We start from the raw sequence: 13,013 nt of genomic DNA, 5'->3' as shown, positions 1-13,013 counted from the left end.
AAATAATATATCTAACAACAATCCAAATATATATATATATAAAACATATAGGCATTTGACTATTACAACTGAAGGAAAATGGTAGCTATAACTGTGGGCGAACAGGATCACCCAATTGCATTTAATGGACTGTAATAAACCGCATTTCCTCACAGCATGATTCAAATGTTCTTCCTCACTTTGCAATTAACTGATATCCACAACTGGTTACTTTGGGAACTTTGTATTCCTGCTTTAAGAAAACAAAAGGTTTATTTCTTGTGGTTATCATATAAAAGTAACTTCTCACATGTGAAATCTTTCAAGCTTCCTCTCACTTGCCAAGCCTGCCTCCCCTTCCTGGTTTACACATTTAATAATTTTCATGTGTTCCTCTGGCTAAACCCTGGACTCCTGACCTCCTTGTTAGAGGTGAGAATGATGCCAGGGTTAGTGACTGCTCTGCGGTTCCCCAAAGCTCCTCCTACCCAGACGGTGACAGTTTGGATGCTGAGGTCGGAAAGCAGGACAGGGGACACTCCTGAGTGCAGCTCGGAGCGGGGAAAGCCGAATTCCAGGGGCTGAAGAGGCCACGCAGGGGACCAGCGCCTGCGATGCGGAGCGCGGACTTCTTGGGCCATACCTCTGAGGCTCAAGCTGCCCCGGATTCGCTTCTCCGGCAGTGCAGCCCGGCGCGGGCCGCTGTCCACAGTGGGAGGTGCTGAAAGCAGGGAGCGGGTGCGGGGGCGGCGAGGCGGACGGCTGCTCCGAGCGCCCCCCTCCTCGCTCCGCGGCTCCTCCAGCCCTCCCCTCCTCCCGCAGCCATGTTCCACGCGCGGGGAGGGGTGGGGGGAGGGGAGAGGCACGGGGGATCAGGGCGGAGAGAGCCGGCTCTGCCTCGGGGAAGGAGGGGATGAGAGTTGGGGGGAGCAACGGGAGGAGGCGGCGGCGGCGGCGGCTAGCGAGGAGACAGAGCTGGGTCCTGCAGTAGGACTCCCGGGAGCCACCATCATGGTGAAGAGGAAGAGCTCCGAGGGCCAGGAGCAGGACGGCGGCCGTGGCATCCCCCTGCCCATCCAGACCTTCCTGTGGCGGCAAACCAGGTGAGGGGCGCAGAGGGCGCGCCGCTGGCCGCCCTGGGCTGGGGGCGCTCCCGGGGCCGCCCGGGTCGCCGCCGCCGCCGCCGCCGCCGCTGAGGCCGCGCCACAGCCTGCAGCTCCCTCTCTGGGGCTGGAAAACAAGCCCTCTGCACCCGCTTAAAAACACGCATTAAAATATGTATATATATATTTCAGTGAAGTTTGACGACAAGCAGATTGGCAGTTGTCGAATAAATGTATACATTATTTTAGGGGGTGGGAGGGCAGAGAGCCTGGGAAGAGGGGGCGGGGAACTAGGAAAGATAATTATGACTGGTTGTGCTCCTGCGTCCAATTCCCCCTCCGTCTCCTGCTGTAATTCTAGCCCGGTGACCTGTTGTTTTTCCAGCTCCTGTTTGGCGAATATCTGCTATGCCCACTTGTTAACCATTTTGCTCAGATTAATCTCCCCAGTTAAAGCTCCTGAGGATCTGTGTGATAAGGGACCCTCCCCCCTAACCCTGGAAAGGCCTCACACCTATTCCAATAAACAGAAAAGGTTTTTTTTTTATTATTATTATTGTTATTTTAGAGATTTATCAGGTAAGAAATTAGATTCTGGAAATCGTGACCCACAAGCCGTGTTCAATTTTCAGTTTTTATTATGGCTGTACATGTAAGTAATGCACCACTTCTGACCACTGACGATTTAAAATCTTAAAAGTCTTCAGAATAAGAGTGGATACCAAAAACCATCGAGATCCACTTCTCTTTCATATATGCAATTACACGCGTAAAAGAAAATGTCATCAGCTGTTCAACACCTGCTCATTAAAAAGCTATAAGGAAGCATGAAATTTGAATTTCATAGCACCCTGTCTTATTCATTGAAAAATATGTCACAAGGATGCTTTAATAATAATTTTACTTATGTTTATTAACAAATATCTATTAATTTTTCAGTGCATTTTTGAGGCCCAAACTGGGGAAGCAATATGAAGCTTCTTGTGTGGTATGTGATTTTCACCATTTAATAATTATTTCCCTATTCTGTGTGGTGGTTTGAACCCAAAGACAGGTTTTAAATCAAATGGACTATATATATTAATTCACTTGGCAAATATTATTGATCACCCACTGTGTGCCAGGCACAATTCTCTGTGCTGGAACAAAGCAATGATAAAAACAAATAGAGTGTTTACATCCTAGTAGAAAGGGGACAAGCCACAAACAAATAAGTATATACATAGTAAGCCAGATGGTGGTAAGCACTATGGAGAAAAATTAAGCAAAAAGAGATACTAGGTAGCACTAGGGAGGGGAGTTTTATAAGCAATGGATAGATAAGGCTTATCTATCTATTAATGTGAACCTTGGCCAAAGACACAAGGGGAAGGGAGGGAAGGACAGCTGAGGGAAGAGCAGAGGAAACATGTTAAAGGAAATTAGCACCTACTGGGGAATAAGTGAAAGGGTGAGGAGGGATCCAGTGGTAGAAGAGAAGGCAGAGAGACAACAGAGAACCAGGTGGTGGAGGGTTTTTTTGCCCCCTGCAAGTGTGAAGTCGAATCCTTAATCAACAAAACTGAGACTTACAGTGGAAGTTCATATGATAGAGTGCCTGTGAAAGAACTACTTGAACAAAATATATGCATCTCTGCACTTTTATGTCTTGCATATGTTTTCCAATTCTAAAAATGAATAATATAAAATAATTGTGAAAATAATACTGCTAATATTTATACAAAATAAAATGCATTTGTCCTGAGATTCTAAGGGAATCTTATATCCCTATAAATTCTTATTTTACAAATTGAGAAAATAAGACATGAAATCATGAAGCAAAATTAAAATGGACTTTTCACAGCCTTCATTAATATTTGGAGCTTACCTAAAAGTCTTTACATTGCATATATTATAACCTAAAAATGGAAATCTACCAATTTGGATATTGCCATGCATATTTACGAATAGCTACGTGGATGACCTTGTGGTAAGGAGCTCTGAGATGTGTTAGGGCAAAAAATTCTGATGGAAGCCAACTGGAAAGTTAAACACATACCTGCCCACGCAACGTAGGAATTTGTTTCGTTGCATCTCCTGTCTTTCAATGTTGTCACAAACACATTTTTTTTTTAAATATAACTTTCTTATAAGGACCTTTTAATGGAATTTGTTGTTGAACTTAGCTTGTTAGAGTAATTTGACACTTGAAATCTCAGACTTTCTTAACCATGCTGACAATTATACTAGCTTAAAATAATCCTGACTTTTCTCTGTTCTTGGCACAGATATTTCTGACATTTTTAATGTAGTCACACAATATCAAATAGTAAGTTACATTAATGGATAGATAGATAAGGATAGAGATACATAGATCTCAATATAGAAAATAATTTCCCAAGTTTAAAAAAAATATTAAAAGTTGTATTAGTGACACTTAAGGAGAAACTGACATTACCCAGAACACTCTGAGATTATGAAATGCATAACTCATCCTCTACAGTGTAGTCATTAGAGTGTATAGATTCTTTATAATCTTTTAGTCTCTAATATACACACCCTTTACTTAATGAATACTTAGATACCTGAGGACTGGTAAATTTTATAATATTTGTATTTATATCACCAACATATCTAAAGGCCTTTATCTAGTTTCTTAAAGCAAAATATTACATCTCTCATTATGCTCTTTGCCAAAACCTCAGTGTGCCCTTCATTATAAAGGTGAATTTTTTATTTTTCTTTTTTTTAATCAAAAAGATTTTCTTTGGAAATCTCTGTAGTAAGCCATATTAGGATACCTGTCTTTCTCATAGGTATTGTAATAATTCCAGTAATACAGTTTGAACACTTGGTACTTGTATTGTGATTATTATATAGAACATTTCTATAATTTTCTTGACTGGGGCATCAAGTGCCAATCATGTTCTTACAAGTCAAACGTTTATTAAATTTATTCTAATATTTGGTAACTACATTTTCTCCAACACCTTACAGTGATATTCTCTCCTCTCTCAAAAGAAAAAAAAATAATTGAGTAGGTCAGAGTTGTTACTTGTTCTGGAGTGCTACGCTCTCTGATACTCTCTGAGTATCTCTGGCAAGGATAGAAAATTTAATAACCAGCGAAGTAAAGATGGCTTATTTTCCTCCTCCCTCCCTCCTTCCTGCTCTCCCTTTCTTTCTTTCTTTATTCCACAGATATATTAAGTATCTTTTATTGTTCCAGGCATTAGGTAGAGAGTGTTCTGTGCCAGGTCATTGTCAAGCCATGAGATAAATCAGGGATTCCAAAATCAGAATCCTTGAAAAAGTTATATCTTAGTTAACACCAGTTGAAGAAATTGACATAAATTCTATTTCTCAAGACACTTTGACAAAAAACTCATTTTGGTTTGCAGTTGTGACAGCCTTTTGGATGACTCAGCAACATTTTATAAACTATACATCCAAAAATCTCATAAGGTTAAATGTTTTGTTCCTATTTGTTAGAGGAAGCTTACTTTAACAGAAATAAAAATCATTTGTTAATTCAAGCCATTTACTTTGGCTCAAAAGCCTGCAAATGGGTAGATAATAGAAAATTATTACTGACCCATTGCACATCAACATATACAAGAAAATGCAATGAGTTCTCCCTAAAGAATTTGGTCCAGTAATTTGCACCTTTTAAGGGGTACAGTACCTTGCTGTTCATTTTTTCACTAATCAGAATCTTCCGTTTCTTAGTTTACATGGTTTTGGATTTTGGCTTTTCTTATTGTTTTTGTTTTTGAATTTACAGTCCTTTGAGCGAGTGTTGGTAGAAAACAAGCTGCATGGCCTCTCTCCAGCTCTCTCTGAAGCCATTCAGAGCATTTCCAGATGGGAACTGGTGCAAGCTGCTTTGCCTCATGTCCTCCACTGCACTGCAACCCTGCTTTCAAACCGAAACAAGCTAGGTTGGTGCCCTGCCTTACTTCTTTATTGCATGTCATTGCCCTTTGTGTTCAACACTCATCATAGTAACCTGTATTGAGTAGTTTCTCTTTTCTCAAGCACTGTGCATACATTATCTCATTTAATTATCACAAAATCCTCCTCACACTTATACTATCATTATTTTCGTTTTACCAATAAAGAAAGTGGCTGTCTTGTTTTTAATTTTTTAATTTTACAAGTAATATATGAATATTTTCTCCTCTTAAATATTGAAATATGCTGGTTGTGGTGGCTCATACCTGTAATCCCACCACTTTGGGAGGCTGAGGCAGGTGGATCACATGAGGTCGGGAGTTTGAGACCAGCCTGGTCAACATGGTGAAACCCCGTCTCTACTAAAACTACAAAATTAGCCAGGCGTGGTGGTGCGCACCTGTAATCCCAGCTACTTGGGAGGCTGAGGCAGGAGAATCACTTGAATCTGGGAGGTGGAGGTTGCGGTTAGCTGGGATCACACCACTGCATTCCAGCCTAGGCGACAAAGTGAGACTCCGTCTCAAAAACAAACAAACAAACAACAACATCAACAAAGTTAAAATATTAGAGGTAAGCTAAGACCTTCACCTGCCCAAGATGAGTCCTAGCCAAGGTCATCCTTTTTGTTCTCTCAGTTCCTAAAGCAACCACTCTCATGAACTGGGCATATTTGCCTCAGACATTTTCCAACTTTGTAGTACTGTGTGTGAGTATGTGTGCACATGTGCGTAAGAACTATTTTTTAGAATATTTTACAGATTGCTATTCTCATCTGGCAATGTGTCCTACCCATGTACCCCACGTTAGTGTACATACTCTTCTCCACCCCATTTCCTCCCCTTGTTTGAGCCTCTGCTCAAATATTACTTCATAGAGGGACCTTTCTAGGTCACATTGTCTAAAATAGGATCGCTTTTATCTTCAGAGCCTATATTTTTAACCACTATGCTGCCTATTTGGAAATATATTTGGGTACCTAACTGAAGAAAAGTGATTCAGCAGTTTCTGCCCCCATGGCAGCATATCATTCTGCGGAGATTACAGCCAGTAAGGGAGTCCAAAAAACAAGAACGAGCCCTGCTAGCAGTGGTTGTAAGAAGTGTAGAGAAAGCAGGGATATTCTTCCCAGACCCAACGTTGACATCTATTGCTCTGATCACAGAGTTTGCCTTAACCTGCCTGTGTAATTGTCCCCTGCAGGCCACCAGGATAAATTGGGTGTTGCTGAGACAAAGCTCCTTCACACTCTACACTGGATGCTTCTGGAGGCCCCCCAGGACTGCAACAATGAGCGATTTGGGGGTACAGACCGAGGCTCCAGCTGGGGTGGAAGCAGCAGTGCTTTCATCCACCAGGTTGAAAACCAGGGTTCTCCAGGGCAGCCTTGCCAAAGCAGCTCTAATGACGAAGAAGAGAACAACCGAAGAAAGATCTTCCAGAACTCCATGGCTACCGTGGAGCTCTTCGTGTTTCTGTTTGCTCCCCTGGTACACAGGATCAAGGTAAGCAGAAACCCAGTGTTAGAGCTGGAGTGGGTGGAGATGTGGTGAGGATAGACTTCAAATGATATTTCCATATTTGGTTGGGCATGTCTTTGTATGACCTTACAGCAAGTCAGGGCATGGAGAACTTTATTTCTGTGTTAAACTACTGAACATTGCTTCAAAAACACAAATTTCCACATAGCTTTTACCTACTTAAAAAATCCTCAGTGGTTCTCCCTCTGCCTCACGATAATGCCTAACATATTAAACATAAAATAAAAGATCAACTATGACGTAGGGTTTAAATTGCTTTCTTGATTTATAGACTATTGGTCCCTACTGTCCACCTCATGATCCAGCATTTGAAACCATGGCAGCCGTTCTCTGAATATGCCCTTGCTGATTGCTGTACTCTCCTTTCACCCCTCTATTCTTGTCATAGTGTTCAAACTGCAACTTTAATGTCATCTTTAACATGAAGCTATTCCTTGGACCTCACCATCTAGACTTCATTACTACCTCCTTCACATTTTTATAGCACCTTGTAACTACCTCTCTTATAATACAGCGTCTAAATTTTAGTGGGGTGTGGTGGCTCACGCCTATAATCCTAGAACTTTGGGAAGTGGAGGCAGGTGAATCACTTGAGGTCAGGAGTTGCAGGCCAGCCTGGCCAACATGGCAAAACTCCATACAAAATTTAGCCAGGCGTAATGGTGCACACCTGTAGCCCCAGCTACTCAGGAGGCTGAGGCAGGAGAATCTCTTGAACCTGGGAGGCACAGGCTGCAGTGAACCTAGAACATGCCACTGCACTCCAGCCTGGGTGACAAAGCGAGACTGTCTCAAAACGAAAAAAAGTAAGTTTTAACTTGTTATGTTCTGTAGACTTTTAGACAGTTGGGTATAGCCTAAGAATTGCTTTTTAAAATATTTTTAAATGCTTAAAATACAAAACATAGGATTACATGGAAACCAGTTATCTCAAAATACAATCATATCCACTTGGAGGAGACAATATAATTTGAAATCACTGTGCCACCACTTTTTAGCTGTGTGATTTTGTTGATATTACTTAACCCCTCAGTTGCTGTAACACAGGGTGAGTATATGTAAGACAGACACGGCAGTTCCAACGCATGAAAAGAAATCAAGAACTATTTGTTACTTCTGTGAATGAATAAATTAACAAATTTCACTTAAGTGCTAAGATAAGAATTGATATGTTCATCTACTCTTTAATAGAATATTATAGTCCAGTGAATGGATCAAGTTAACTGTGGTTCAAGTTAGCAATGTATTTATGAAGGTGGTTCTGAACATTAACAGTCACCATGAAGGGAACAGACTAGAGAGTATTTTCATTCATTTTTAGTTTCCTAAAAAATTCACTTTCCGTTAACTCTCCCCATTGCTAGGAGAAATAGATTTGAAACTACCTATAAATTCCCAAAATGCAACACATACACTGACCGCATTGCCCATCAAACATACTAAACTCTAGGTGTCAAGTCAAATTAAATTGCCATTTTAAAATCTCTAGCTTTCCATTTTAAAGTATTTTATACAGGTGATACTTAGTAAGAAGCTCTGCTTTAATAGGGACTGTCCACCTGGCCTGTGAGCCCTGCAGGACCTACCCCTGCGTACCTCCTGGGCCTCAACTCCCTCTATCTCACTGGCCTTTCTCTCATTCACTAACCACCTTCAGGCTTGTGGGAGGCTCATGCTCAAACTTGACAAGTGCATTTTTGTGTTCAGATCCTTGCACTGTTTTTTTCAACTTGAAACACTGACCCTACCTTCTACACTCAGATTTTCACATGGCCATGTACTTGTCATTGGTTTACTCACAACTCAAATGGCAACACTTCAGAAAGTACTTCCCTGGCTACTCTCGAGCAACTAGCAAGCTATCCTACATTTTTTTCCTTGTTAGCACTTACCAGAAGCTGGAATTATTTATGCATTTGTCTGCATGTTTGTTGCCCTTCAGCCTCACTGAACAGAGATCCTTGAGTGAAGGGAGTCTGCCTTTCCTGATGACAGCTGTATCTCTAGTGTCTCAAATAGTGTCTGTCGTATATGAGGCTCTCAATAAATATTTAATGACTGACACACTGAGTAGACTTGTCATTATCAGAAGCTGATCCAAGTGCTAAAAACAGCATATTTAGAAATGAAGCCGTTAAAATGGAGAGGACAGGAGAGAAGTCTTCTTAAAAAGTAGCCCCAAAAAGATGTTTATATGTTGACAAATATTACCTGGAAAAATGTGGAAATATAGGAGTGCCCAGGGTGGCTGTAATTTTATTTTTAAGACATGGATGGGAGTCTAAGTTTTGGAAACAGATAGGCCTGTATTTGAATCCAGTGCCTGCTGCGCTCTATAAGAGATTGTGCAAATAATTTCTATAAACCTCCATTTTCTCAAATATAAATTGGACCTAAGAATAAATGTATAGGGCATTGTGAAGATTGAACAAGTTATAGTATTCAACCTGATACAAAGAAAGTCATTAACAAATGTTAGTTGTCTTTAGTGTTGGTATTTTATTGCTGCTGGTATTATGTATTATTAGTAGAAAAGAAGCAAGGTCTCAATAATTGGAAATAATTGGAATTATTCATTTTTAGTTTCCTAAAAAATTCACTTTCCGTTAACTCTCCCCATTGCTAGGAGAAATAGATTTGAAACTACCTATAAATTCCCAAAATGCAACACATACACTGACCGCATTGCCCATCAAACATACTAAACTCAATAATTGGAAATAAAATACTCAAATAATTGGAAAAGCTGGCTGAAGATCCTCATGTTTAACTTATAGCTTGGGAATGGAGCATTTAAAAAGGAGTAAGACAATTCATACAAAATACTACACAGTGGTTGATATACATAAACAATTATTGTTAGTGGTATTAATAACATTTTTATCATTCTGTATTATATTATTATATTATCATTATAATTTCATCATTTTGTCATTGCTATGAGGAAAGCATTGTTCTTGATGCTGTAGAGAATAAAAAGTATTCATTTGATAATTTTTGCCATAAGGCCTTCTCTGCTTGAGAGATATCTGGTTTTTTCAAGTTGTTGGGAATGTACAGTCTCTAGATCAGGATTTCTCGGCCTTGGCACTGTTGGCATTTGGGGCCAGATAATTCTTTGTTGTGGGACACTGTTCAATGCATTGTAGGATATTTAGTAGAGTCTCTGGCCTCCATCCATTAGATGCCAGTAACAACCCATTGCCCCTGAGTTGTGCCAACCACAGATGACTCCAAATGTTGCCAAATGTTCACAGATGGGTGTGTGGAAGGGAATTGGTCCTGATTGAGAGCCACTGCCTTACATCTTTCATTTGCCTGCCGTTATCAGGCTCTGTTGGAGCCTATCGTCTTTCCCTACCCATGTAAACTTCCCCTCACCAGCATCATTAACATCCTTTTATCCCTATGCTTCTTTGCAGTTGTCTTTCACGACTCCAACTCCAGATCAAGACCAAAATTCACATTTTCTTTTTTCTTTTTTTTTTTTTTTTTTTTTTTTTTTTTTTTTGAGACGGAGTCTCTCTCTGTAGCCCAGGCTGGAATGCAGTGGCCGGATCTCAGCTCACTGCAAGCTCCGCCTCCCGGGTTCACGCCCTTCTCGGGCCTCAGCCTCCCGAGTAGCTGGGACTACAGGCACTGCCACCTCGCCCGGCTAGTTTTTGTATTTCTTAGTAGAGACGGGGTTTCACCGTGTTAGCCAGAATGGTCTCGATTTTCTGACCTCGTGATCCGCCCATCTCGGCCTCCCAAAGTGCTGGGATTACAGGCTTGAGCCACCGCGCCCGGCCAAAATTCACATTTTCTATCCCCACCCAGAAATCTGCATGCTGCTGGGGAAACCACACAACCATCCAGACTAATGTTTCTGCAACACCGTGGTCTCTAAACCCAGTGTGCCGTGCTGCCCCACTTGTCAGTCCTTTCCTTGATTTTCCTCCTCAGGTTCCCACTCAGCACATAGTGTTGCAGGATGGGGCTTGTATAAGACATGGTGCTGTAGGAGGCATGGGAGGCCAAAATTTAATCAAAGCATGAACCCATGCCTCCATATCCTCACCTCCCATTTATTTACTCTTCAATCTTTTATTCTTGCTTCTAGTTGCTTTATTATGTGACAGAATATTTTCACTATCATTTCTAATTTTTACAACTACCCACAGGGATGTGTGTATCTTTTCTCCATTTTACCAGAAGGGAAATTGAGGTCCATAGAGATAATAGTAAAGATTGTGAGTAACCAAGATGGAATTTAAACCCAATCCCATCTGATTTTGTATAAAACTACAGTTTTTTAGGTTTCTGTACCAGAGGTTTTTTTTGTTTTCTTTTTTTTTCCACTCAGGTCATGAACAACCTCTGAGTTGTTGAATCTAATCTCTATTTGCAGCCCTCATTTCATTAAACCTCAGCTGCATTTGAAATTACCATCATGCCCTTTTCTTTCACTTCTCCTGATGACACCACACCCTTCTGGTTCTTGCATCTCTGACTCTGTCTGCTCTATCTCTATTGAGAGCTCATCTTTTCTGTCTGCCCCTTTAACATTGGGGCTCCCCAGAGATACATTCTTCACGCTTTGTTCTTTTCACTCTCCTTTCTCCTAGGAAGACTTCCTTCGGCTTCATTTACCATGTGTGTCCTGCATGCTGAGGTCACCTAATTATACATTTCAAATCCAGGCTCCTATCTTTGCCTGTTAGACCAAATTGTCAAATGACTTTTCCAAATAGATAATCCATGGGAAATTCAAACTGCACCTGTAATGAGCCCCGTCCCTAGATTCTATATTTTAGATAATGGATGTATTCACAAAAACTCAAACTACCTTTCACTATCCCTCATCCTTACTTGCATATTCCACTAATCACAGAGTCCTACTCATTTTTTCTCCTAAATATTTCCCAAATTTATTACATATTTTTCATTCCTACTTAACTACCTTAACCCAAGCTTTTATCATATCTTACATGGACTGTTTACTTCGACCATTTTCTTACTAGATTCAGTCTCCTGGCTTGTCTCATAAAATCTAACCTCAACACCAAGGTGACCTATCAAAAATGTAGACAATATCACCAACATACTTAAAATAATTTGGTGATTTCTCATCATACAGAGAGTACAACTCCAGCTTCTTAGTCTGGTAAACTGGGCCCTCTATGACCTGTCTGACTACTTCTCCTGTCTGTGAACTCCAGATGTTTGAAGTCTCCCCAAGAACATAGCATACTTTTTTTCAGATCTTTTCTCATGTTGGTCTTGCTGACTGGAATGCCCTCATACCTGACTTCTCTTTCTAGAAAACTCCTACTTATCCTTTAGGACTTCATTTGAGATCCATCTTTCCCTCTTTCTCTACTTCCATAATATTCTAGGTACAGCTTTATTTTTATACTTTGTTTATTATCATCTCTTTATGTGGCTGTCTCCCCCACTAGATTCTAAATGGTCTGTTTGTAGGAATTATCATTGTACACATGATAACTAACATAGTATCTGTGTTTAATAGGTATTTAAATAATATTAAGTGAATAAATTAGTTCACTAATTTGTAAATAAACCTAATATAAATGACTAATGCTTTTGTAACACAGTGTATTATTCAATGCATATTTTATATTCTTTTAATTTATAATTAGCTAAAATAGTTTATATAAAATTCACAGTCTGAAAATCCTCTGTAATATATTATTAATTTTAGACCAAATTTAATTTTATCAATGAAAAATGATGAATGTTTGTTAAACTAAGGCATCTTCTTTAAATATGGTATCAACGTTGTCATGATTTTGTCATGTTCACTTATTTTTTCAACAAATACTTATCGAGTGCCTGCTATATGCTAACTATTGTTCAATGTCCTGGAGTAACAGCAAGAAATAAAATAAAAAGCAAGCCCTTCAGGGGATTTTAACAAAATCCATATGTGTAAAGTAAACAACTTTAAAATAGAACTTAAAATAATAGTTGTTTCTTTAAATCTCTCAAAGCTACTAGTAAATACATTCAGAATTGCTTTATGACATCATGGAAACAGGTTCTCAGTGAAAGCAAGAAAAGTATCTGAAATGTGGGGATATTACCTCTATATGTGCTTACATTTCTGGCTTTTCTCAGGACCTTCTAGACTACCTGCTTCACAACTGTTTGGATGATAAAGAGTGTCCTCTCCAGTTATTGAGTTTCTGCTTGTGTATGTATACATAGCATTGTGTGTTCTATTAAAAGAAACTCTAGAAGAGACATTAGAGGCCCAGAGTTTATACATTCATCCAAGTTAGGAAGACTTACAAAGGAAAATACCAGCACAAGAGAAGGCCACAGGTGCTGCAGGCATTCAGGTCTGAAGAGTGATTGGATTTATTTGGAGAAGGTAAAACATGTTCAATTAATGAACATATTAGTTTGGTATTGTATTGATGTTCGAGGAAGTGCACAGAAGAAGGAGATCTCA

The 13,013-nt window shown here is 39.9% G+C and overlaps 1 protein-coding gene across 16 annotated transcripts in view; it reads left to right on the top strand.

Moving 5' to 3' along the window:
• The first annotated feature begins 450 nt into the window (after window positions 1-450).
• UNC80 (unc-80 homolog, NALCN channel complex subunit) overlaps window positions 451-13,013 on the top strand; it is a 230,144-nt gene continuing 217,581 nt past the window's right edge. For 4 of the 16 annotated variants that reach the window (XM_050751390.1, XM_050751388.1, XM_050751397.1 and 1 more), the window contains exons 1-4: window positions 454-1,082; window positions 2,022-2,070; window positions 4,846-5,002; window positions 6,219-6,520. In XM_050751390.1, the coding sequence (XP_050607347.1) occupies window positions 991-1,082; window positions 2,022-2,070; window positions 4,846-5,002; window positions 6,219-6,520 (600 nt within the window). In that variant the 5' untranslated portion in view covers window positions 454-990. Of the gene's footprint in view, window positions 1,083-2,021; window positions 2,071-4,845; window positions 5,003-6,218; window positions 6,521-13,013 lie in introns of all 16 variants that reach the window. The other 12 variants (XM_050751389.1, XM_050751391.1, XM_050751399.1 and 9 more) reach the window with 4 other exon arrangements.

This window comes from Macaca thibetana, chromosome 12 (assembly GCF_024542745.1).
Source record: "Macaca thibetana thibetana isolate TM-01 chromosome 12, ASM2454274v1, whole genome shotgun sequence".
Lineage (NCBI taxonomy): Eukaryota > Metazoa > Chordata > Mammalia > Primates > Cercopithecidae > Macaca > Macaca thibetana.
Note: the sequence above shows the minus strand (reverse complement) of the source record. Positions and strands in the feature narration are given on the sequence as shown.